The sequence below is a fragment of the Chlamydomonas reinhardtii genome, chromosome 9 (genome assembly GCF_000002595.2).
Source record: "Chlamydomonas reinhardtii strain CC-503 cw92 mt+ chromosome 9, whole genome shotgun sequence".
In the NCBI taxonomy this organism is placed as follows: Eukaryota; Viridiplantae; Chlorophyta; class Chlorophyceae; order Chlamydomonadales; family Chlamydomonadaceae; genus Chlamydomonas; species Chlamydomonas reinhardtii.
This window is the reverse complement of record NC_057012.1, coordinates 5,516,807-5,542,441: the sequence shown is the minus strand read 5'-3', so window position 1 is coordinate 5,542,441 and position 25,635 is coordinate 5,516,807. Positions and strand designations below refer to the sequence as shown.

Sequence of the window (25,635 nt, the reverse complement as noted above, 5' to 3'; positions counted from 1 at the left end):
GTCAGTAGGAGTCGATTACCACCACATCGGTGTCGAGTGGAGGGGTTTGTATCCCTGAACAACAAGGTTTTGTCCGTGGGGGGTCGTCCATGCCGGGGGATCTGGCACATTGTTTCCCACCCACTGCCCCGCAGGTTAGGAAGGCGAAGTGATGTAGCGAACAAGGTTACATAGCACTGATGGATGGCCCCGCGATGGACGACCCGGGAAGGGGATTCCTTACACCCTAGCATCCTGGGGGTGGAATGTGCGCGCGAAGCCCAGCAAAGCCGTCGCAAACTGGATCTATGGTCCTTTGCCTCTGACATTAGTACGCTAGCTGCGGCGCCGCATCCATCGCGGCAGCGTGTCAGGCCGCAGACCTGAAAGCCACTTGACAGCAACACCATTGTGGGAAACGGTGGCAAAAGCGGGTTCTCCCTGGCGCTGAAACCAAGTGCAACCTTCAGCACATACAGCGATGGCAACGGCCGTGACGTGCAAGTGACGATACGCGAGGTTAGCGTTTTTCCGACACTGTCTTGGCCCGACAGCGGACAAACGCTAACCTCGAGTGCTTATCGTCACAGCTGTTGCATCGTCACGGCCGTTGCCGTCGCCTGGTTGTGCTGTAGGGCGTACTAGGTTGCAGCGCCCGGGAGATGGAACCTAAGCTTTTGCCCCTGTTTCCCAACTCGCGATGGTGTTCCTGTCAAGCAGGGCAATCCCAATCTGATCTGCGGACTGACACGCTCCCGCGATGGACGCCGCAGCCAGCGCACTAACGCCAGAGGCACAGGACCATCGGTCCAGTTGGCGGCGGCCTTGCTGGGCTCCGCGCGCACATTCCATGCCCAGGATGATAGGATGCTAGGAAGCATATGGTCAGGATGGTGCCACGGTGGGCCTCGGAAAGTGCAAATACTTTGTGCAGGAAGTGATCTGGGAAGTGATTATGCACCTCCTGCGGTGTCGGGAGGATACTATAAAGGAGAGAACGGAAGGTATGACAGGTGAGATAAACAGCTCACATCAGGGCTGCCCTGGCCAAGGGCGAGTGCATTGCAGCTAGGTCCGGGATGAGAGCCGGCATGGGGGTTCCCACATAGTGCCACTGCACCAGAACATTCTCGATGGGATCCCACACCGCGATACGTAAGCTGCGGACATTTTCAATGCGATCTGCATCGTGAAGCCGGACATACACCCAAGCGTACATGGGGTGTCAGGATCAAACTGGTCAGACCGGCAGCGGCGGCCAGTTGCACACTTAAGCGCCCCACCTGGTTGCGTTTTTTCAAGCACGTCAATATTACGACTCACGGCCGCCGTCTCCATCAAAGGCACAGCATGGGCCGGGTTATTGATAAAAGCCCACAGGCCACAGCCCAGGTCCGAGGTTTGGCGCGGCGCAATGGGCAAGTACCTGTGCGTTACGGTGCGATACGGTACTCACAGACCGCGCATGTTGACAGCCCGGTCAACGAAGGCCCGATCAATGCCCAACCCTGCACCACGCGCCTGCCACGACGGCAACCACCACTCTCCCCAAACAATACCATCATGCTGCTGTCAGTGCGGGCCACTAGCTAACTGAACCCTACTGAACTGAACACAGAGGTCCGCCCAAAGCTGCCCAGGTCTGTCCACCTGCCTGAGACGCCGCCTACGCCGCTGCACCGCCCCCCCCCCCGCTACCGCCTATCATTCTCCCTGCAGACTCAGGCTAGCCGCGGCCTATGCACATGTGCTCGCTGCATCCTTGCACGCACCCGGCTGTGCGTGCTTCCTCCCGAACCCCCCACCCCCACCCCCACATCCCTACACTGCTTTACTCTGCACACACCGCGTGCATCCCCCCCTTACCCACACTCCTTCCCATCCATCCATCCATCACCAGCAGCAGCCCTGCCTGGCTCCTACCTCTCCTCCCTCCCCCCACACACGGCCTGCTGCCGCCCCCTGCCCTCCACCTCCACCCCCACCCCCACCACCCCAGCCTCACCCCAGGCCTCCCGAGCGCGCCCACTCTCCCGCCTACTACCAGAAGGGGCACCAGCCGATGTAGCTCTGGCACAGGTTCTCGTGGTTGACCGCCATGTTGATGAGGCGCCCCACCTGCGCCGGCACGCTGTCCGGCTCCATGCCGCTGGCGCCGCTGCCGCCGCCCACACATAGCTCGGGGGCGTAGTCGCGGCCCATGAGCTTGTCGCTCATGCGCTTCATCACCTCCACCGCGCGCGTGTTCAACACCTGCGGGGAAGGTTACAAGATTGGTACAGAAAAGTGTGTGTGAGGGGTTGCAAGGATGCTTGGAAAAGGGGGTGGGAGAGGGGCGGGGGGGGGGGGGGTTGCAAGGATTGGTACAGAGAAGTGTAGCGGGGGGGGGGGGGTACATTCATGATTAGCTAAGAAAATGGTAGACGGTGGGCAATCTTGGGGAGGGGCACGGATGTGGGTGTGAAAGAGCGCAAACGAGGCCTCCTTGGCGGCCGCAGGCTCCAGACACGTACACGCACACATGCCCACCCACCTCGTTGGCATCGCCCAGGTTCACAAACGCCTCCTTGAGCTCCTTCTCCCGCGTCTCGCGCCGCGGCGGGCTGGGCATGGCCCCCGGGTCGCCGCCGCCGCCGCCGCCCGCCCCGCCGCCGCCGCCGCCCAGCGCGTCCCGGCCCCCCGGGTGCCCCCCGGGGCCGTCCATGTGGCCACCGCCGCCGCCGCCGCCGTCCGTGCGCGCCAGCGCCGCCTCCGTGGCTGCCTCGGTGGTGTTGAGCAGGCGCCAGTTGATGAGGGGGTCGTGCACGAAGGCCTCCAGCATGGCGGTCACGCTCTCCTTGTTGGAGCGCAGCACGCGCATCACGTTCTCGCACTGCGCGCGTGCGGTGTGGCGGTGTGGTGGGAAGGTGAGGGGTTACATTCATGGCTAGCTAAGGAAGTGGTAGACGATAGGCAAGCTTGGCAGGGGCGCGGTGCGATGGAGGCAGAGGTGAGGAGGGGGGGGGGATGACGCCCGGGGTCCGGCGACAACAGGTGTGAGGCAGCGCCGCCCCCCGACCTGTGCCGCGCCTAGTCATCCCCAGCCATCCCCTCCCCACTCCTCCCGCCCCTCTCCCTCCTTCTTTCCAAACCCACACCCACCGTGGTGCGGAAGTTGCCCTCGATGCCCGACACCTCCATGGCCTTGATCATCATGCGCGTGAGCCGGAACGGCACCTTCTCCGGGAACTTCTCCCGGTTCATGGACGCCTCGAAGCAGTCGCCAAAGTCGATGTGCAGCAGCTTGCCGCTGTAGCGGTCCAGCATGAGGTTGGAGGGGTGGCGGTCGCCCAGGCCCAGGATGTAGCCCACCATGGACATGACGGCGGCGGAGCGGGTGTAGTTGGTGCGCCGGTCCAGCCAAACCTCGCTGTTGCGGCTCTTGAGCCACAGCACCTGGGGGCGGCGGAGGGAGGTGGGGTGGGGGGAGGTGGAGTGGGGTTGGAGGTGGGTGTGGGGGTGGGGGTGGGATGGGGGCGGGGGGTCGGGTGTGAAGGGGGGGGGGTGCGGCAGCAGGGTGGGGCGGGCAGGTGGTGCAGGGGTGACGGTGGACGGGGAGGGATGGGGAGGGGGTGGGTTGGGGTGTACTGGGTGTACTTGGTTACATGGAAGTGGAATGCACTGCACCACCCGGCGAGCTCTGGCGCTGGACCGGTCGACGCCGTTGGTCATCGGTACGCGCGCCCCTACGCCTGCTGTCTACCTCGCTGCACACTTCTCTGTACCATCTTTGCACCGCCCCCCACCCCGCTCGCTCTATTGCATTTGGGTTTGGTTTAGTTTGGGCTGGAATCTACAACCCACCCCCCCGCCCCCCGGCCCCTCCCACCTTGTGCAGGTCCTCGCCGCTGGTGGAGTCCAGCGCGTACTCGAACACCTCCACCTTCTGTATGACCGTCAGGTGGTCGTAGTCGGGCGCCATGCCCAGCATCAGACGGTGCTCCCAGTTGAGCGGGATCTTGCGGGCCTCCCTGCAGGGGGCGGGGTTACATTCATGATTAGTCAAGACAGGTGAAGAGTGGTTGAGGGGGCGGGGCAGTGGTGTCCGTGACGGACGGGCTATTTGGAGATGGGGTGGTGGGGACGGGTATTGGGGACCGAAAGGCGGCGCAAGCTGCAGTCGTGCGCGATGTCGTAGCTTTGTGCCCTCGCCCCCTCACCCTCGCCCCTTCGCCCCCACCCCCCGGCCCCACCCCACCCCACCCCTCCCCCTCGCCCCTCCCCCGACCGCCACGCACGCACCTGTACTCCCGGATGAGCGCGTGCAGCGTGTCGCAGTTGGGCACCCAGCCGATGAGGCCGCTGTTGGGCGACAGCGGGATGACGGCGTAGCGCGCGATGGACAGGTCGCGCTCGGCGGTGATGCGGTCGTGCGCCAACATGGTGTTCACCAGGCCAAACAGCTGCATCACGCGCTCGTCCTGGCGCAGGTCCTCGTGGCCCTGGTGGTGGTGGCGATGGGGGGGGGGGCGTTGAATTCATGACTGGTTAAGGGGGTTACATTCATGATCAATTGAGGAGAAGTAAGCGAAGTTGTAGCCACATTCATGGCTAGCAAAGGGGGACGGGAAAACGGAGGAGCTAGTTGCGGAGGGTTGGTGCCGTCATACCCAGTGCGCCGGAGGGCGAGGATGCAGGAGTTAGGAGCCGACTGCTCCAGCCCCTCTGCCCCATCCCGCCACGGATCGCCGTGCCGGGCCCGTCTTTCCCTCCGCCACTCCACTACTCCATACACCCATTCTACAATGTCTTCTTATCTCGCTCCGCCACTCCACACGCCACCCTCGCGCCCACTCCACGCCATCACGCCCAGTCCCACCTTGAGCAGGAACATGTACTCCGCGCCGTCGCCGCCGTGTATGGTGAGCTTGCGCGGGCGCTGCTTGGAGCTGATGACGTGCAGCTGCGGCGCGAAGGCGGCGATGGTCACCAGCGGCTCCCCGGCAATGTAGGTGCCGGGCACTGCCAGCTCCAGGCCCTGGGTGTGTGTGTGTGGGGGGGGGGGAGTAGCCGTTCATGGAGGACGGGTGATGATATCACAGTAGAGGAGCAGGGGGACTACGACGACGAAAAGAAAGAGGGCACGGAAAAGAGGAGGGAGATTGGCAATATCAACCAGCCGTCATACCACGTCGCTTCCGCTCCCATCGCACCCGCCACGGCCTCATGCCTGCCCGCCCCCGTCACGCCTCCACTCTCCCCCCCCCCCGGCTCCCCCGGCCCCTGCTCCCTCCCCACCCTCCGCCATCCTCCCTCTCCTCCACCCCCCACCCCTCCCCAACGCCGCCGCCGCTGCCTACCTGCGCCCGCACCAGCGCGGGGCTGACGTACTGCAGCTCCAGCGTGGTTAGGGAGTGCAGCTGCTTGTTGATGCGCTTGAAGACGTGGTAGTACAGGTCCCAGGCCTGGTGCAGCTCCGCCTCCTTGCGGCTGGCCTTGTACTTCATCAGCCACTCGTACGCCTCCGACAGCTGGAGGGGGAGGGGAAAGGCGGAGGGGGAGGGGGAGGCGAGGAATTGCAAGGTTAAAAGCATTGGGAACAAGATACAAGCAGGGGAAGGCGGGGAGGAAGGCGAGATAGGGCGGAGGAAAGTGGTTACGAGGGGAGAGGGAAGGTGCTGCCAAGTACACGTCCTCGCATGTGGAGAGGGTCAAGGCCTCCGCCCAAGAACTCAGCCCAAGGACCGCAACACCCCGCCTCGCCTCGCCTCCCGCCGCCCCTCACCTCCCGGCCGTAGCTCTGCACGAAGGCGATTTCCTTGAGTGTGGTGGGCCCCGCCTTCTCCAGCATCTCGTGCAGCGGCAGCAGCGTGTTCAGCATGCCCTCCACATTGCTCTCGCCGAAGTACAGGCGGCTGGCCTCCTCCAGGCCTGGAAAGGCGTGGGGGTTACAATCATGATTAGGCAAGGCGGGCGGAGAGTGAGGGCGAGGGGGCGGGGAGGAGGCGGCGTACACGTGCACACAGCGCCGCAGCACTTGGGAGCGCCGCGTGCCGGCATCGCGCTGCCACTCGCAAACCGCCACCGCGTTGGCCCACCCACGCCCTCTCCCTTCCAGGGGTTCTCCACCACCCCACCCGCCCGCCCCCCCCCCCAACCGCCCGCCCAGCCCAACCGCCCCGCCCGCGCAACGCACCCTCGTGCCACATCTCGTGCCACAGGATGGCCATGCGGATGAGCTCGCCGCTGACCAGCTGCGCCTGCTCCACCAGCGCCGCGCTGTGCTGCCGGATGCACTCCAGCACGCTGTAGGCCGCCTGGCGCCGGGCCGGGCTCTGGGACTTGGTGGCCACCAGCAGCGGGTACATCAGAGCCTGGGGTTTGGGGTGGAGGGGGTGGAGGGGTGGAGGGGGTGGTGGTGGTGGTGGTGGTGTAAATACCAGCCCAAACAAGGGAGAGTGGAGGGAGATAGAGCAGCTGGGTGGGACGGGTTGGGGCGGCAGCTGCTCCCCCCGGGCGCATCCCGGAGCAGGCAGTAGCAGGCAAGCAATAGCGGGCAGGCAGTAGCAGGCAGGCGCACAACAACCACATACAACCAACACACACATACACACGCGCGAGCAGACATACGCACCTGCGGGTGGTGGCGCCCGATCTTGACCAGCAGGTGGTGGATGAGCTGGCGCACGTCTGTGTTGTGGGTGTGGATGCGCGCGATGATCTGCGGGATGACCAGCAGCCAGGTGTCGATGGACACCAGCTGGAAGCCCTCCGTCAGCGCGGCGCGGACCTCGGCGTACGCGCCGAAGTTGAACCACAGCGTCAGCAGCCGCAGGATGTCCTGTGGAGGGGTCGGGGTGGGGGGAGCGGGTGGAGGGTGTGGGTGGAGGATGTGGGGGTGGGGTTGGGCTGTGGGATGGCGTTGTCGGGTGAGCGGCGGGGAGATCCCCCTGCACAGGCGATGCAAATGGCACTCGGCCTCCTCCCACCTCGTGCATGCTTTCTTCCCCACAAACCCTTCCCCACACGCGCTCTCCACACACACACGCCGCCCACACGCGCACACCTGCAGGTTGCCTGTGCGGTCGCCCGCCGCCTGCCCCAGCGCCACGCTGCGGAAGAAGCCCTGCACCGCCGGCGGCACGTGCGACACGGCCTGGTTCTCGTCCCGCATGCTGGAAAGGGAGGGGAAAGAGGGGAGGCGGGAGAGGGGGTGCCAGGCATATGAAGAGTCAGGGGTGGAGGAAGGGCGAGGCGGGAGGGGCACGAGGGAGGCGGGAGGGGCAAGCGGGGGCGGCGGAGGCGTCATGTGATCGGTCAATAGAAGCGTGTCGGCCATGAAAGGTCACAAGATCGTGGGCAAGAAACGGTACGAACTGGAAAACGGAAGCTGGCGGCGATGTGGCGCTGGCAGCAGGCTGCCGACCAACCGCTCCGTTCAGTCTCATGCACCTTAAGTCCGTAAATCGCTGTCGGATTCCCATTGTGCTTGATCCTATTTCGCATATGACAGAACATCGATGCAATCCCAAATCCTCCCTAAAAAGGACCTCGCAACACGGGTCGCACCTGTAGTGCGCTGAAACCGCCACATTGAACAGCGCCCACTGGTGCCAGGCCTTGGCCCAATTGGGCGCGTGCTCGGTGGCCGCGCGGAAGGAAGCCAGGTTCTCCGCAATCACACCCGGGTTGTCCAGCTTCTGTAAACGGGCGTCGAATTGGAGGGGAGAAACAAGGAAATGCCGGGTCAGACCCCGTCGCTGGCACCCCCCCCAAGCTGGCAAACCTGTGATGTGGCAGGTGGTCACGGAGACAGCCCCGCCCCCGCCTCTAACCGTCAACCCCCAGTCCTCGCTGCCCCGTGCCCCCTCTCCCGCCCTGTCTCGTGCACCTCCCCACCCACCCCACACCATGACCAGTCTCCCTCCCCATCCCCACCTCGGCCCCACCCCCAGCCCCGCCCCAACACCGCCACCCCCGCTCACATCGTTCATGGCCCACTGCCAGATGCCCAGCCGCAGGAAGGCCCGGCCGTTGAGCGACGCCTGCGGCCGGTCCAGCCAGCGAGGCCCGCCGGCAGACGACCCGGCGGCAGCAGCCGCGGCGGCGCTACCAGGAGCGGGCGGCACGCTACCGCGCGCGCCCGGCGCGGCGGCCGCAGGGCCGCCGTTGGCGGCTGCGGCGGCGGCTGCGGCCGCGGCGGCGGTGGCGGCTGCCGCGGCGGCGGCGGGGGGCACCGCGTTCGCCTGGAGCTCCCGTACCTGCGCGCACACGCCAACATGCAGGCACAAGCTCAGTGCTTGAGTCACCATGCCCAGTTGTGCCCAACACACGCAGTGGCATGTCATCTGGTTCATGTAGACCGCATATGCTGGAACTCCCCACCACACCCCACCACCAAACAAACTGCCCCATCTCCACTATCCAGCCCCCACACGCCGACCCCCGTCCCTCTCCCTCCCTCCCCACCAGGTCCTTGATGCGGTTGTAGGCCTCTGTGCGGTTGCCCTGCGTCCACAGGTGCTTCAGGAAGGCCAGCATCACGTGCGGCGCGCCGCTGCCGGCGCCGTAGCCGGGGTTGCCGGCCTGAGTGATGTTCATAGGGTTGTAGCGCAGCAGCTGCAGGGGGGATGGAGATATGATACACTCATGATTAGTTATGAAGAAGTGAAGGGGTCTAGCCGTTCATGCGGAGAACGGAGCAGTTAAAACACATGCATGAAGTTCGGTGGAGGGCAGCAGAGTTCAGGAGTACGAGGCTTGAAGCGGTTTGAAACATGGCGAGGACCAGGTGGCACACCGTGGTGGCACACCCTGTCCAGCGCCCCTATCGCAACGAGCACGTCCCCCCCCCACGCCAGCCTCTCCCCCCCACGCCGCTCGCCCCCCTTTAGCGTGGGCTGGTATTTACAACCCCCCCCCCCCCCCACACACACACACACACGCCGCTCGCCCCCCTGCCTGCCTCCCCCCCAGCCGCATGGCCGCCCACCTGCAGCAGCATGCGGTAGGCCTGCCTGCTGCGGCCGCTCTTGCGGCACAGGCTGGCGAACTTGAGCCAGTTGTCCACGTCCTGCGCCATGGGCACCACCAGGCTGCGGATGGAGAACAGGCTCTGCCACACCTCCACGTGCCGCTGCACGCCGCGGAGCCGGTCGCGCCACAGCTGCTGGATGAAGCCGATGCGAGCCTCGCTGCCGCCCGGGTCGGCTGGGGGCAGGGGGGGGGGGGTTACACCGTGGGGTGACACTCATAATTAGTTAAGAAGTGAAGGCGTAGACAGGAAAAGTAGTACAGCAGGGGGGAGAAGTAGAGGGAGGGGCTACACGGCCAAGCGCAACGCGCGGGTCCCATCATCGCAACCCCTCCTCACCCTCCTCTCCCTCCCTCCGGCTCCCGCCCATCCCGCCCCCCTTTTGCATCCCCCTTTCCCCGCCCTCCCCCTTCCTCCCCCTCACCTGCCCTCCTGTCCAGCGCCTGCTTGTAGGCGCACACCTCCTCCAGCTCCGCCAGCTGCTGCACGCGCACCATGTCCGTGTAGGCGCGCTCGTAGCTCTCGCCCACCAGCGCCGCCAGGTCCGTCACCATCAGCTCGCGGGTGCGCTCCACGTGCGTGCGAGCCGCCTCGAACTGCGCAGGACCCGGGAGGGGCGTGGCGAGGAGGAAGAGGGGGGTTGCAAGGATTGGTACAGAGAAGTGTAGCGAAGTAGACAGCAGGCGTGGTGTTGCGCGTACCGATGACCGACGGCGTCCACAGGTCTAGCGCCAGCGCGGGTCGGGTAGTTTACCAGGAGTGCGGGCGCTCAACCCCTCGCCCGCTCGACGCCTCGAACCCTACCCCTCGCCCCCACCCCCCCACCCCCCCACCCGCTCCACCCTGCGCCCCGCTCACCTGGTTGGCGCGCACGCACAGCACCGCGCGCAGGAAGGCGCCGGTGGGGGTGTGGCTGTTGGGCCCCACGGCCTCGGGGTTGTCCACCGTGTCCACGTACATGGCCATCTCGTCCCAGGCGCCCATGTGCCAGGCCGCGTGCGCCGCGATGAGCGCCATCTCACGGCGCACGTGCGGCTCCGACTTGCGCCACTCGGTGCGGCACAGGTTGGACAGGTTCTCCCACTCGGCCAGCGAGGCCAGGCAGCGCATCTTGCCCAGCAGCGCCTGAGGTGGGTGTGCGGGGAGGGAGGGGAGCGGGAGGGGGAGGAGGGGGAGGAACGGAAGGAGGGTGGGGGGGTTATTGGGTGGGCGGGTGGGGAATTGATGGTGTATTCGGGTGAGGGAACGGCGTGATTAGATGCGACATGACGACTTTCCCAGCGCTTCCAGCGCTGGAATGGATTGCCAGTTGGCCCTATTTCTGCCTGGCCATTTCCGTCTACTGCCTCCCCCACCCTCATTCGGACACAGTCGTTGGGCTTGGGGATATAACGCCCGCCCGCCCTACCCCTCACCCCCGCCTTCTCCGCACCCCCAATAAGAAAACACCCCCACCCCCACCCCCACCCCCACCCCCACGCCCGGCCTCACTGTGTGGTACTCCATGCTGCCCGGCGCCTCCTTGAGCAGCCTCCGCTCGTAGGCGTCCAGTGCCTCGTCCCAGCGGCACAGCTTCTCATACCAGCCCTCCTTGAGCTCCATGTGCAGGTGCTTCTGGGCGTACGCCAGCACGCCCACCGCCGCCTCCGGCTGCCGCAGCTGGTTGTTGATGTGGATGAGCGCCTCGATGGCGGACTGCGGGCTGGTCTGGAACTCCAGCTCCTGCAAGGGGAGAGGGGAGGGCAGGGGGGAGGGGAGGAGAGGAGGGGAGGGGAGGGGTGTACAATACGAGGCGAAACTAAACCAGACCGAGCCAAGCCAGCGGAGCACAGGCAGAGGCGACAGATGGATCGGGCAGGTACTGCATGAGTAGTTAGAAGGCGGCGATGTTGAGACGGCGGGGGAGGGGCGGGGTTGTGGACAGCACCCGGGGCTTGGGGCAAGGGAGGGGGCTGCCGGGATCGAGCCGGACAGAGCAGGGGAGGAAGCCCCGGCCGACCTGCCTCGCTCCTCTCTCACCTTGTAGTGCAGCGCCTTGGCGAAGGCGTGGCACTTCTCCGCCAGCGCCCCCAGCGTGCGTGTGTCCAGAGGCAGGCGCTTGTCGTCGTGCTCCATGAACTCGGCCAGGTTCAGCAGCGCAGTCACCGTCTCGGGGGGGATGGTGGGGGAGGCCAGCGCAGCCTGTGTGAGCGGAGTGCGGAGTGGGGATTACATTCATGACTAGTTAAGGAAGTGGTAGGCGGTAGACCACCTTGCGGAACATCAAGCGTTACCGAGGGGAATTGGGGGTTCATTCCGACCCAAGAAGAAGCCGAGGAGGGGGTGGGGAGCGGAGTTGCGGGGTGGGGGCAGTGCGCATACCGTAGTTGGCAAACGCCAGCCGGCCCCAAAGCCTCTGGCGGGAAACCTCGGCTGGTGCTACGCCCCGATCGCATCACGTTCTTGGCAATGCTACATGCCCTTCCCACTCCAAACCTCCCGCCAACACACACACACACCCGCCCAAGATTGCCTACCGTCTACCATTTCCTTCACTCATCATAATTGTAAACCCCCTCACCTCCAGGCTGCGCACGAGCTGCTCCTGCAGCCCCTGCTCCAGCTCCGCCCAGCAGCTCACGAAGCCCGCCGCGAACAGCTCGCGCGCCATGCTGGGGTGCACCTGCGCCAGGCCGTGGCAGGCGCGCAGCGCGGGCGAGGGGCTCTCCTTGAGCAGCTCCACCGCGAAGTTGCGCATCCACTCCGCCCAGTCCTCCTTGGTCACGCGGTGGCTGCTCTCCCAGGCGCGCCGCAGCACCGCCGCGTTCACCGGCAGCTTGGCGGAGGGGCCGCCGTCGGGACCCGGCGGCACCGGCGGCTGGCCGCCCAGGGCGCCGCCGCCCTCCGCCTGCATGCGGGCGAGCAGGTCGATCTCCACGGCCCAGCCGCCGGCTGCGCCGGCGGAGCCGGCGCCGGAGGCGGCGCCTCCGGCGCCCTCCCAGTCCTCCGCGTCTGACATGCAGGGCGGCGACACGGCGCACACCTTGCCGGCCAGCCGGTCGAACCACTCGTGGTGCAGGCGGTGCCGCTGGCAGGCCTGCGGCGGGGTAGCAATGGCGCGCGGGCAGGGCGGGGCAGGGCGTGGGGGTTGTTGTCTTTCGCGATTGCCCAAGACATGAAGTAACAACGTGGGGGAGGAGCAGGGTGGGTGGGGTTACAAGAATGGGTGCGTGGGGTGGGTGCTGACGGGGCAGTGGGAGCGAGGGGGCCCCGCACGCGTGGCAGCGCAAGTCACGAACCACAGCACACGCACCTTGCGGATGGTGGGCACGAAGATGGCGAACTCGGGCCCCAGGCACACGGCCACGGCGCAGATGGTGTCTAGCGCATCACGCCGCAGCTGCTCGTCGCTGTGGCCGTCCAGGACCTGGGCGGTGGTGCGGCAGGGAGTGGATTATGGCGGGGGAAGGGGTTACATACCTTAGGTGATGGGGCAAGGAAAACTTTCCGTGCGTCGTTCATGGACCAGCCACGACCTCAACCCCCCCCCCCCCCCCCACACACACACACACACACACACACCAGCCCGCCCCCCACCTTGATGAGCGGGTGCAGCACCGCCGAGGCGTAGCCGCCCAGCTGCATGCGCGGGATGAGCCGCCGCAGCGAGCGCAGCGCCGCGCGCCGCACCTCGGCTGGCGTGGAGCTGGCGGCGGGGCTGATCAGCCGCACCATGGAGGGCAGCAGCAGGTGCAGCGAGTCGTCCACGGCGCTGCCCAGGCTCTCCAGGGCGCCCAGGGCGGGCCGCACCAGGTCCCAGCTGCCGGCGCGCTCGGCCTCGCTGAACACCGCCACGAACTTGGGCAGCAGCTCGGGCACGTACTGCCTGTTGTGGGGTGTGCGGGGGGGAGAGGAGGGCGGCAGGAGAGGGAGGGGAGGGAGGGGTTTGGCACGGTGAAGTCATTAGGATGTTGCAATGCACTGCCCTAATTCGCTACCCCGCGGCCCCCGCGCACCCCACCCCACCCAATCGCACCCCACCCCATCGCGGCACGCACCCAGCCCGCGCGCACACCCGTCTCTCCCCTTCCTCAGCTCGGGCTCGGGCACAAACCCCTCCTCGCCCCCTCCCCCGGGAGCTCCACACACGCACGCACCGTATGTCGTCCCTCAGCGCCATGCCCAGGTCCGCTATGAGCGCCAGGCAGGTGCGCGGCGCGGCGGGCCAGAACTCGTGCACCAGCTGCGTGAGGTCGGGCAGGAAGCGGCGCATGTGCTGCCGCACGTAGCCCACCAGCGCGCGCAGCGAGGCCAGGATCTCCTCACGCAGCGCCTCGTCGCCGCCGCGCAGCACGCCCAGCAGGATGGGCAGGACCTGGGGCGGGAGGTGTGCCGGGGGCGGGTGGGGTGGGGCAGGAGCAGTGGGATGCAAGGTAGGGGCAGCAGCAGGGCCGCCTAAGCCCGTGTACTGTACCCTGAAGAACTCCGCATCTCCCCGCGGTGCACCCACGGCAAACGCGCGCACGCACGCCGACACCACACGAACACGTACGCACGCACGAACAGGCCCACACGGACACGAATCCCCGGGCACACGCGCACACACACGCCTGCACACACACCTTGGGCAGGTAGGGCACTACGCTGAGCTGCAGCGCGCGGAATATGGCTGCCAGCGCCCGGATGACGGCCAGGTGCTGGGAGGCCAGGGCGGGGTCGCGCAGCACCCGCATCAGCGCGTTGATGGCCACGGTGGGGTAATAGTCCTCGCTGCTGGTCACCAGGCCCGAGGAGGGCAGCAGGTCGCCGCCGGGGCCGCCGTCGTCGCCGGGGCCTGCAGGGGAGGGGGGGGTTGCACGGATTGGTACAGAGAAGTGTTGCCAAGTAGACAGCAGGTTTGGTGTTGCGCGTACCGATGACGGGGGGGGGCGCGGGGTAGAGGCGGGGGTCAGCGCGGGGCGCGGCGGGGCGGGAAGGGGCGGGGCGGGGCGGGGCGGGGCGCAAGGTATGGATGATAAGAGGGCGGCCCCGGTGGGCTTGGGCGAGGGCAGGAATGAAAGGATGGGAGAGGAGAGGAGTGAAGTACGCGGGGTCGAGAAGCGGCGCGGGAAATTCCTGATGACGGCAAGGCAGGAGGCACGAGGGAAAGCAGGCCGGGCAGCTCACCCATGCCGCCGTCATTGCTGTCGCCCGCCACGCCGCCGCCGACGCCTCCCCCGCCTGCGCCGCCGCCGGCGCCGCCCGCGCCGCCGCCGCCGTGCCGCAGCGGCCGCACCCCCTCCTTCTCCAGCTTGCCCTCCCCGCTCAGGCTGGCCTGGTTGAGCTTGTGTGTGTGCGGGTCCAGCGCACCGATGATGCCCAGCACCTGAACACGGTTACAGATACGGTTACAGCAGCACGAAAGCACAAAAGCGGTTGGTGCCTTGCCAAGCTGAAGAGGGAGCCTACACGGTGGCGGCTACAGACACCAACACCTTGCCATCGCTGATTGAGCCGTGGTTTGCTGGCAGGCCAGCCCTGTGCCCGAGGAGCCTGTGAACCTACTCAGCCGGGTACCGCGCTGGGCGGAGAGACTGCCTTCACCATCCCCAACAAGATACCAATGCAAACACAAGGATGTGTGGCAGGGGGCAAAGGCGGCACGCTCTCGCTGCCCACACACACGCACCTTGATGACCTCCCGGCGTTGCGCGGGGTGTCCCTCGTGCAGCATGCGCAGCAGCACCGACAGCAGCTGTGGGTACTCCAGGTAGGGGCCCATCACATTGCCGCAGCTGCTCACGATGAAGCCCAGAGTCTTGACGGCCACCACACGCCGCCGCCCGTCCGAGTTGTCCTTCAGGGGGGGGGGGGCAGAGGAGGGGAGCGGAGAGCGGGTTGTGGCTTTGTACGGCCAGCAGTACACTACACGGCTATGAGTCAGGTGTCGCCTTTTTCCGTGCCCGCACACTCTCCCGCCCTGCACCAACATGATTCTTTCCATGCTCCCAGCTTGCTTCATCCCTGCCCCTCACCTGCCCCTCATCTGCCCCTCATCTTCCCTCATTCCCGTGCTGCCCCTCACCTGAATGGCCTCGATGACCAGCGGCATGACCTCGCTGATGAAGGGGCGGAACGTGGTGCCGCTCACCTCAGCCAGCGCGCCCAGCGTGGACAACACAGTCTGGGAGCGGACAAGGAGTAGCAAAAGGGGGAGGGGAGCACGGGCGCCTCAGCACCACGCCCACGACTTCATGCAGCAAATTTGTTGACTAAGCTGCCATTGCGGCCTCCTACGCTACTCGCATTCCTGGTGTCACATTGAAATGCCCCCTTCCTTCCTGCGCCTCTCACCTTGATGACGTTGTTCTCGTTGACCAGGTCTCGCTGTAGCGCCGCCGCTTTGGCCTTGCCGCCGCCGCCGCCCACGCCGCCGCTGATGCCCGACAGCCCGCCGCCGCCGCCGCCCAGCTCCTTGCCGCCGCCGCCGCCCAGCAGGAGTGTGGAGCCGCCCAACACACTGCCGGCGGCACTAGGCACCGAGCCTAGCGCGGCTGCGGGGGCGATGCGCATGTCACGTGGGTCCACAGCACGACGTGTTAGAATGTCCTTAGTCAGTACGGTATCCTCGGCATGCAACCAAGCTGGGCTTCTTTTGAACCGGCACGGTACCCAGCCCGTGGCCCTCCAAAACAATCGTGTCCGCGCCTCCATGTCCCCGCCCCTGCCCTGCCCCCCTCACCCACCCCCGCCCTGCCCCCCTGCCCCACCCGTGTTGCTGCTGCCGGCCGGCCCCAGCGGCAGTGCGCCGCCCAGGCCCGTGGGCAGTATGCCCGGGCCCGAGCCGCCGCGCAGCTTGGACACCAGCGCCTTCTGGATGGGCGAGACGTAGGGCATGATGAGGCGGGCGGCGGCGGTGATGAGCACCTCCAGCAGGAAGGCCGACTCTGCGGGGCAGGGGCGCAGGGGCAGGGGCAGGGTTGGGAGATGTGAGGGGCGCGGTAACAGGACCGGCATCTACTTCTTCCCTTCACATGGTGACAACCGGAAGCACTGCCTGGCACCCTACGCGTGCATCGGCGCATGGCGCGCAGCCCCTCCCCCCCTCCCCGCCCCCCCCACACACACCCAGCCACTCACCCTCCCTGGCCCTGTTGTCGGGGCTGAACTCCATGTCGTGCAGCAGCTGCAGCAGGTGCTTGCGCAGCGCCGGGTTCACGTGCGCCGGGTTGCGCTCCGCCAGCCGCCCCACCAGCCGGATGGCCAGCCCGCGCACCGCCACGCTCTCGTCGTTCATGCCCACGAACAGCGCGCGCAGGCAGTCGGCCTGGACCGGGGATGGATGGGACGTTGGGGCACGTTGGGGCAAGGAGACATGGAGGAGGCCTTGGGCCTTTCCGCCGGGCCACGGCAATTCATGCTCACAATTCCTTCACCCACGCCCACACCCACACCCTGCAGCGGACCTGCATGTCTAGGCGGTTTGCGGTGCGGTCCTGCGCACTTCGGGTTTGGTTTCCAGTCCGCGCACCCCCGCGCCCACATCCCCACACACCCATCCACAACACCCATCCCTCCCCTCCACTAGCTTAGCTTGGTTTGCTCAAGTTTTGGCTGGTGGTTACAACTCCCCACCCCACATCGGACATCGGTAACAACACGTCTGCTATACTACTGTATCTGACTACGCCTTCGCTTCTTTATTAATCATGAATGTAACCCCGCCCCCCACCCCCACCCCCCCGCACCTGCGCCAGGTAGTCGTCCAGGGCCGTGGTGGCCACCAGCGCCCGCAGCACCTCCTTGCGCACGCGCTCACTGGGGTCCGCCACCGCCACCACCAGCAGCCGGCCCACACAGCGCTCCACCACGCGCGTGTGCCACACAGCCGCGGCGGCGCCTGCACGTTGAAAAAACGCCGCCAGATGGCGAAATAGAAACACGTCAGACGTGCCTCTTCCTATGCCAGACCCTGTGCGCACACCCACTGCCCCTCCCCCCATCCCCGTTTCAGCTTAGTTTGGGCTGGTATTTACAACCCCACCCTCCACCCCCCACCCCCGCCCCCCGTTCCAGGTCTTTCCAGTGTTCCGCGCCACGCGCTCTCTCACCCTGGTTCGCCGCCGCCGCCACCGCGCGCGCGCCGCCCGGCGGCCCGCCCGCCGCCGCCGCCGCTGCGGAGGCTGCGGACGCGGAGGCTGCTGCGTGCCGCTCCAGCACGCGGCATGCGGCCAGCACCGCGGCCTGGCGGATCTCCTTGTCGGGGTCGTCGGTGTAGGCCAGGATGTGGTCGCGCATGAACTCCAGAAGCTGGATGCCGCCCAGGTCAAACGTGCCTATGGGGGGGGGGGGGGGAATCAATTAATGATTAAGGAAATGGTAGACGGTAGAAGTGAATGGGTTAGGAAGGTGGCGACGGCGTAATGGGTGCAAGTGGAACGGAGGGGATTCCGGGCCTGGGTGCGGGTGCGGGTTGGTGCTGACGGAAAAACGGTGGGCAGCAGCATGGCCGTGCGCCAGGATTCAGGCTCCATCCCTGCTCCGGGCACCAGGGCACACCCCGCACCCCGCGCCCCGGGCCCCGCACACCACCCCGCCCCGGACCCACCCAGTGTCTGCAGCGCCAGCTTGGTGAGTGCATTGCCCTGCAGCTCGCCCGCCGCGATGGCCGCACTCAGGGCCGCGAACTTGGGCTGCGCAGAGGGGTTTCATGCATGATTTGTTAAGACGAGATGATGTTGGCAGGTTGTTGCAGCGGATCAGGGGGAGCGAGGCGCACACGCAAGTCCTCAGCGGCTCCCTCAAGCTCGGGCGCCATCGCCATCCGCCGAAGCGAGCGGGTTGCAGTCCACTCATCGAGCCGCATGCCAAACCCAAATGTCTCTACACATCGAGCCCGCGTCAAACCCCAAGTATGCTCCCCTCCCCTGCTCGCGATCCTGCCTTGTCCTCCCTCCCCTCTTCCCCCTCGGCCTGCCTGCCTTCCTGCCTGCGCGCGCGCGCTCACCTGCGTGGTGCTGCTGTTGAAGGGCCTCTTGCTGAGCACCAGGCTCAGCAGGTCCAGCAGCTGGTACTGGATGTCCTCCAGAAGCTCCGGCAGCGCGTTGGCGACCTGCGGGCGAGGCGCGCAGGCGGTTGGCGCGGGGGAAACGATGTGATGGTGCGGGCTTGCGCACCGTACCGGAAGCCAGCCACGAGAATCTGTTGGGCTGCTCATTACGTGCCGGCGTTGCGACCGCAGCGCAAAAAAAACCCACCAAGCGCCCACGCTCACCCAGCACCCGACCGCACCAGGCCTCCCACCCCACAAATGTTATATCCTCCCACCCCACCATCCGCCCCGCCCCACCACCCCGGCCGCACCTGCGTCAGCGCCTGCACCAGCACCTCGCTCACGCCTGTGAGCACCATGGCCTCCACCAGCGCCGCCGCGTAGGGCCGCCACAGCGGGCCCAGCGCCACCGCCAGCATGCCCACGCACTGCAGGGCCTCGTAGCAGGTGGCGGGCCGCGGCCGGGCGGCGGCGCGCGCGGCGGGCGGCGCCGACAGCGCCTCCCGGATGGCGACGTAGATGGGCGACAGGCAGCCCTCGAAGCCTGTGGATTGTTTGGACGTGAGAGTGTCTGGAGGGCCGGCGTGCGTTGCGTTAGGGTGGCGCGGGCGTCGGGCCCACGGATGGCCTGGGCGATGTGGTGTAACAAAGGCGCAGGTGCAGGCACAGATACAGGTGCCAGCGTGCCACTACCGTAGTTTGGTGTCCCATCGCCCCGCTTCCCTCCATCAGCATCCCTTCGCCCCGCCCATGCCCCTACGCCTGCCCTTTTACCCCGCCAACCAACCCCGCACCCCATCCCCCAAGTTTCGTGGACGGCTATCAACCTCCATTCAGCAACACCCCCCTTTGCCGGCCCCTGTCCAACAAGCACCAGCAACGCCCGCCCCCTGCAGTTTCTTCTTCCTCTCTCAATGCCCCTCGCTCCCCTCTTCTTCCTCATCTCCTAGCGCCCCTCACCCGCCGCGCAGTTGACCCGCGCCAGGGCCGCCGCCATGTCCGCCAGCGCCGCGAACGCCGCGCCGCGCTCGGGCGGGTTCTTCAGCACGATCAGCAGGAAGGCAATGGCGCGAGCCAGGTACTCTGTGGGGTTTGAGGAGGGGAGCAGGGCATGAGCAGAGGGGGTTGCAGGGCATGAGCAGAGGGGGGGACAGCAAGGCGGGTGCGTTCAGTCGTCTGCGCAGCGGCGTTCTAGCCCGTAGCTCAGACTCAAGCCCTGCGCACCAAGACCCGGCCCAGCCCGCCCCACGCACCGTGCCTCATCCCAAGCCTGCTGATCCAGGTCCAAACCACACGCCGACTTGCCCCCCCCCCTCCCCTCACCCGACGCAAAGCGCTCCGGCGAGAAGGCCGCCATGCGCGGCAGCAGGTGGATGACCGCCCGGCGGATGTTTTTCTCCTTGCTGTCCTTGTAGCGGAACACGTTCTCCACAACCTCCTTGTAGCTGAGGGAGCGAGGTGACGGGGGAGGGTAGCATGAATTCAGGACCGGCAACCGGCTTCTGTGCTCCCGGCCCTGACCCATACAGCGCCGCAGGCGCAGCATACCCAGACCTACTACTGGGCGACACCTGCGCCCTGGGCCACGCCGGGGACGCCGGTAACATCGGTGGCACCGGGAGCTATCCCACGGCAGCCTACTACTTCTCCCCGACGCCCAGGCCTGAAACGCCGGAAGCCGTCCATGCAGGGACGGAGTGGTTGCACTGCGTTAGTGCAGCCGGATTAGCCGCAGCTCCACTCACCGCGCCAGCATGAATTCGCCGGTGTGCTGTAGCAGCTCCGCCAGCGCCAGCAGCGAGCCGTGGATGGACTCGGGCGAGGGAAGCGCGCCGGTGCGGTGGTCGCGCTTCATGCCGCGCATGGTCTGCTCGTGCAGCTTGTAGTACCACTGCACGCGGTAGCGCGTCTCGCGCTTCTCCACCAGGCACAGGCAAGCCTGCGGCAGGTGTACAGAAGGCGTGTCGAGCAGTGCAAGAAAACACAACTCAACGCAGGCATAGCTATGATGGCCTTCGCCCCGTCCATTATGCTGAAGCCATTCCCGCATATTCTGACAGCCCTGCCAACCCCAGCACGCGTCCTGCATCCAGCCCGCAGCGCGCCGCACCTTGAGCGCCCGCACCGCCGCCTCGCGGATATGCTGCTTGGCGTCGCGCAGCGGGAACCACACCGCGTCAATGAACGACTTGACGTGCACGTTGAACACGGCGGGCGCGGACTCCGCCGCCTCCGTCAGCACCAGCAGCGCAGTCAGCCGCCGCGACTCATTGGGCTCATTGCGGGGGTCGCACCAGGCAAGCGAGCGGCGGATCTGGGTTGAGGGATGGGCCAGCCACGGGGCGCGCCGTGTAAGTTTGTAAGCATGTCTTTCCCCAGCGTGCACATGAACGCACCTCCCTTCCACTTCCCAGGCGTCACTCCACATCTAAGCCCACCCCACGCCATGTGTCGAAAGCATCGCAGCCCCATCGCCGCCGCCGCGCCCCTCACCTCCTTCTCCACGATGTCCGACGTCATGGCGCCGCCGCTGCGCACCAGGTGTCCCAGCGTGTGCGAGGCCGACTCGCTGAGCACCGGGTCCTCGCTCTCCTCCAGCACCCGCGACAGCAGCCCCGACAGCCGCGCCGTCTTGGCAGCGTCGTCTCCAGAGAGCTGCAGGTGTTAAGTACGATATGATTCAATGGACCAAGAATGTACAGAACTTTGTTGGCATTATATCCGGTGGTTGGTGTGCCGTTAGGAAATGGTACGTCCGCACGGGTGTGCCTGCGCGCAGCAACGTCTCCGGTTGCTGCAGCCTAGCAGGCTGACTTACCTTGACATCGATAAGCTCGTCAATCGCCAGCACGCCACCCATGCGCCGCGTGATGTCGTTCCTGTGCAAGCGCCGGCAAAGGAGAAGTCAACGCTTCGTCCGTGTTTGGCGTGCTGACCCGCAGCCTTGTTCCCCACAGCTGCTTTACCCCCCTTCCAGGGTCCGGGGCCCCAGGGCTAGCCCCCTGAGGACTCCTCTTGCAGGCCACGCATGACACCACCTGCCCATGCCCCAAACGAGAGCCAGGCGCCCTCACCCTTTGAGCAGCATGTTGCCGATGCGCTGATACACGTCGGTCATTAGCCGCCCAAAAGCCTCCACCGACAGGTCCCGAGCCTCCGCCTCGATGTACTCCAATAATGCTTTGTCACCATCCTTGTGGCGCCGCTCCCATGCGCCAGAACGGCACAGCTCCTCCAGGTGCCGCGAGAGCGTGTCGCCACCGGCCTTGAAAGCCGGTTTGGTGGGCACCGGACCCACTCCCGACAGCATCATATTTGCGATGCTGCTGCTAAGCTGCTGAGAACATTCCGCAAGCAGGTACAAGTGCTAAGAGTAAAGAGCAAGGGTTCTGCTGCACCGGGTTTCGCGCTCCTGCCTCGGTGTAGCCGTGAACCCGTAATTGTACTCTGGTAGATAAGTTAATACACCACAGCAGCAAAGCGAAGGCCCTGCCGTTTGCGGGTTGTTGCGGGGGGCTGGATTTGTCGCCCCCTCGCCGGTACGCTGCGGAAAGACCTGAGTCTTTGCCCTAATGTCAAGAGCAGCAAATTAAAGACGTGCCTAAGCTACAAACAAGCTCTGCACTTGCGCACGGCGCCCACCGAACGCTAGTCGGTTTTGCCTGCGAGTGGCGCCGACATGCTACATTTACTAAGATACATCAATCTACAGTTACAAAGTCAGCAATGGCGGGTGCACGCGAGGAGGGAGACTAGCGCGACTCCTCACGTGTGCATTGGCACGCCACGCCCTGGCGCCCCCTCTGGCGCCTGGCCCACGAGTCCGCCCAACTGCAGGGCGTCCAGGCAGACCATTTCTCATACAGCCTGAAAACAGCTGCATCTACCGGGCTTCTGCCGCCCCCAAGTTGAATGGCGGCTCGCCATGGTCCATGGACCTTGGGGGCTTGGGGCCCCTTCACCGCTCCTTCGCTCATCGGCTTGCAGCGGGTCTTCATGAACGGGACATAGGGCCGTGCTCCCCAATCCCATTCCTTGGATGTAGCTACAGCATTGTGACTATGCGCAGCCATCAGTCCTCTTCAGTGAAATACCCAAGCCACCCACGGAGCCACCGCGTTTCTCCAACGCGGGTGCCAGTGTTGGCCCCCCAAGGCACGCAAGCATCCGAAAGCCGAGCCTGAAGCAGGGCTGCCTGCAGGGCATCCGGAGCCCCTCATGAAGCAGCCCGGCCCATATTCATGGTGGGCAGCGTGCACGAGGGCCGATAACACTGGGCACACAAGCAAGGCCATCGGCGCCTACGCGGGCATTCGCAGGCATTGAAGGGCGGTGTCACACAGGCTGCAGGGCAGAGACCGTCACCGCAGCGAGGCAAATTGAAGCTGTTTACAGCCATTGAACTGCCAAATGGGGTCGCCGGGATGGCGCCCGGTCACCCTTGTGGAAGGCGGGGGCATTCAGGGGAGAGATGACGCGCCCTGCCATGCGCTGGCACTGCGGCGGCACTGACACCCGCGGCACGCTTTCTTCGACTTCTTCTGCAAGTGTAACATCATAAAACTACGTTGGATACCTGTCAAATAACTAACAAAGCCTTGGGACCTGCAACGAGCGCCAACGCGCGGGAACTGTCAGCAGCCTTTCCTCAACACAAGCGCTGTGTCGCTGTACGTACAATAAACTGGCCATAGTATAAGGCTGATCAAAGCGGTCCTGACATGGAGGTGACGGGCGCACTCGGCGTTCGGCCGGACCGGCTGCAACTTGATAAGCTTTCATCGCTTGGGAAATGGATTTTTGAAACTGGCACGAAGCACAACTTCATTAATAAGACGCTTACCGCGTTGGACGTGGAGCCCGAGCCCGATGTGGAGTACCTGCTGGGCGATCGTTATCTGGACTTCTCGCTTTGCCTGGTTTTTGCGTTTGCATTCCCCTTCATCCGGGCAATCCTGCGCAAGTATGTGTACGAGGTGCGTGGCGACCCCGGAGCGAGGGGGCGGCGGGGCAGGGGCGCGGGGGAAGGGAGCTCCTTCTCCTGCTGTCTTCTGACACGGACACGGAGAAGTCGCAGAGCTCATCGAAGCATCCGGCAGTCCTCGCCACCGCTCATAGGCTTGGGGCTAAGGAGTGTCTGGCATCGGTGGCGCACAGTGTGGGGAAACTAACATAAATGGTATTGCCTGCCCGTCCCGGCCATGTCCCACACCCACCAGACCATGCCCCCCCTACAACACCACCTAGCTCTGCTCTCCTGCGCCCAACCCAAATCACCAATCCTCCCCCTCACCCTCACTGTCACCTCACGCGCAACAGCCATGGGGCCGGTACGCGATGGGCTTTGGTGACCCCAAGAAGACCGACAAGCGCATGGACGAGGCGGCGCAGGCCAAGATGCGCAAGTGGTGCGAGAGCTGCTGGAAGATGACCATCTACATTGCCTTCACCACACTGGCGCTGGTCGTGTGCTGGGGCGAGGTGAGCGCGTGTCGGGTTGGCGGGGCGGTGTGTGGGGGTTGGGTTGGGGGATGGGGGTGGCGTGGCTTGGCGAGTTGGCGAGACTGTTGGTGTAGGGGTCGCGTCTGAGGGCTTGGGCACCGAGAGGACGCTTAGAAAGAGGCGCGATGATGTAGGTTGATGATGTAGGTTGGCTGCTTTTGAGGAACAATGGGTAACCCGAGGCGAGGCAGTCCAAGCAGGCTTCAGCAAGGCGTCCATAAGCCTTCGCCAACACGTCTCAACCTCTTGAACACCTAGCAACACACCCCGCTCATGCACGATTGTTCCACCCCCATGCGTTTTGTGCTATTCTCCTTTCCTGTGCCCAGGTGTGGTTCACGGACAGCCGCTACTGGTGGCTGGGCTGCACTCGCTTCCCGCCCTGCAACCTGCCGGTCAGCCGCGGGCTGCTGCTGTTCTACTGCGCCGAGACCGGCTTCTACCTGCAGGCCATCCACTTCCTCACCTTCCACGAGGTGGGGCACAGAGCGGAGAAGGGCGGTCGGTGGAGGTGGGAATTACGGTACTCGGAAGCTGGGCTCCAGATGCGGGGGTTGGGCCGGGCTCGCAACAGCTCGCCACCCATCCCAAGACTTCCGGGACCTGTTTCCTCTAAGGCCCGTCACTCGAGCCCCAAACCCCGCCACCTTCCCGCACGCCGTTACGCCCTTTCTTAAACCCCATCTCGCCTTGACCCCCATCTCCGCCACCCAACCGCACACACCGCTCATCCCCGCCCCCGTACCTGGCTACGACTTCACTTCGTAAACATAATGCGTGTAACCCCCCCGCCACCCCCACCACCGCGCAGGAGCGGCGCAAGGACTGGCTGGAGTCCATGATCCACCACGTGGTCACCTCGGGCCTGCTGCTCTACTCGTACGCGCTCAACTTCACGCGCGTGGGCGTGGTGGTCATCCTTATCCACGACGTGTCCGACATCTTCCTGGAGATGGCAAAGCTGGCGCGCTACGCCGACCGCGAGGCCACCATCGGCACGCCCGCCTTCGTGGTGTTTTTCCTGTCCTGGGTGGCGTGTCGCGTGGTTGTTTTCCCGTTGTTTGTGATCCGCTCCACGCTGTTCGAGCCGGTGGTGCTGGTGGGCGCGTACCTGGGTGTGGAGCCGCGGCCGCACTGGGAGATCTTCAATGGGTTGCTGATATTACTGTTCGTACTGCACCTGTACTGGACGGTGCTCATCTTTGAGGTAATCCGGAAGCAGCTGCGCGATGGCATCTGGGCAGACGTGCGGGAGAAGGACCCTTGAGCGGGGTGGGGCATGGGCGGCTAGTGCGTGTGTGTGAGTGGTTGGGGTCGCTGAAGCAGCGTTGATGGAGGGAGGAGGACTGGAGAGAGAAGAGTGTGTTCGTGAAACGCCACGCTGTGCGTACGAGCAGAACACCTGTAAGTCGTAAGGAGTAGGATTGCAGTGGACTTTCTTGGACGGTTTCTGCACAATTATAACGGAAAGAAGATCAGACAGCATCAACAGCTTTGGCTTTGGTGTGGTGCAGGGCTTCAGGCAGTAATGTCTGCGGCGCAAGCAACATATGTGTAACACCGGGAAGTGGTACAGGAGACCGCCTTGCAGTTGTAGAAGCGGCGGACCTTGCAGCGGACCTATCCCGGACTGGCATGGCACGGAGTACGTCCGCATGGTGAGGCACCGAGGCAGGTTACCGCTACAGTGGGGGTCAGTAAGGGGAGGAGCCTCTCCCACGAGCTTCCCCTGGGCACCTGCTGACCTGCATTTAAGTTTGGAGGGAAGTGTAGAGAGCCCGGGCCCACGGGAGAGGTGGGGGTGCCTGAGGAATGCCTGAATAGGAGCTTTGATGAATCCCCGCCCGCATGTGCTAGGTCGACATTCCTGTCATCCTGTGGACGTGGGTGAGGACTTAAGAGTAGAAACATGAGACGGGGACCGGACTTTGCATAGTGAAGAACATGCGGAGTTGCAGGATTGGTTCGTAACACCCCCCTGCATGCTGCACCTTGAAACTGATGATGATGGCATGGAACTACCGTATGGAAGTGCCTCACGTTTAGGTTTGGGGGGCTGGGGTTCGGGCGCTGAGCGGTGGGTTGTGGCTTGGCTTCAAGCCTTCAACTAGTGGCATACCGCGCGGGACAC

At 65.3% G+C, this 25,635-nt stretch overlaps 2 protein-coding genes across 3 annotated transcripts; one reads left to right on the top strand and one right to left on the bottom strand.

The window, feature by feature from the left end:
* Nucleotides 1-987: 987 nt before the first annotated feature.
* On the bottom strand, nt 988-21,699 carry CHLRE_09g400553v5 (uncharacterized protein). Of its 2 annotated transcripts, none has more exons than XM_043065993.1 (42): nt 21,077-21,699; nt 20,821-20,881; nt 20,496-20,657; nt 20,113-20,316; nt 19,748-19,941; nt 19,326-19,447; nt 18,963-19,085; nt 18,314-18,573; nt 17,958-18,062; nt 17,559-17,643; nt 17,062-17,286; nt 16,699-16,850; nt 16,091-16,277; nt 15,721-15,897; nt 15,305-15,504; nt 15,036-15,134; nt 14,640-14,807; nt 14,138-14,336; nt 13,594-13,805; nt 13,129-13,346; nt 12,569-12,857; nt 12,285-12,398; nt 11,553-12,068; nt 11,012-11,173; nt 10,484-10,714; nt 9,851-10,117; nt 9,417-9,588; nt 8,951-9,168; nt 8,428-8,577; nt 7,944-8,219; nt 7,528-7,658; nt 7,025-7,133; nt 6,593-6,799; nt 6,155-6,332; nt 5,744-5,889; nt 5,319-5,489; nt 4,838-4,996; nt 4,261-4,460; nt 3,848-3,989; nt 3,121-3,414; nt 2,513-2,851; nt 988-2,232 (listed from the first exon to the last, which is right to left on the bottom strand). In XM_043065993.1, exons 1-42 carry the CDS (start codon nt 21,313-21,315, stop codon nt 2,020-2,022), a joined length of 8,076 nt encoding a protein of 2,691 aa, XP_042921379.1. In that variant the 5' UTR covers nt 21,316-21,699; the 3' UTR covers nt 988-2,019. The 2 variants fall into 2 exon arrangements, with proteins under 2 accessions (XP_042921379.1, XP_042921378.1); XM_043065994.1 differs by having other exon boundaries at nt 18,314-18,546.
* Nucleotides 21,700-22,559: 860 nt separating this feature from the next.
* On the top strand, nt 22,560-25,615 carry CHLRE_09g400516v5 (uncharacterized protein). Its single transcript, XM_001697580.2, has 4 exons — nt 22,560-22,978; nt 23,322-23,483; nt 23,834-23,980; nt 24,316-25,615. The coding sequence occupies exons 1-4, from the start codon at nt 22,724-22,726 to the stop codon at nt 24,769-24,771; spliced, it is 1,020 nt and encodes a 339-aa protein (XP_001697632.2). The 5' UTR covers nt 22,560-22,723; the 3' UTR covers nt 24,772-25,615.
* The last annotated feature ends 20 nt before the right edge of the window (nt 25,616-25,635 follow it).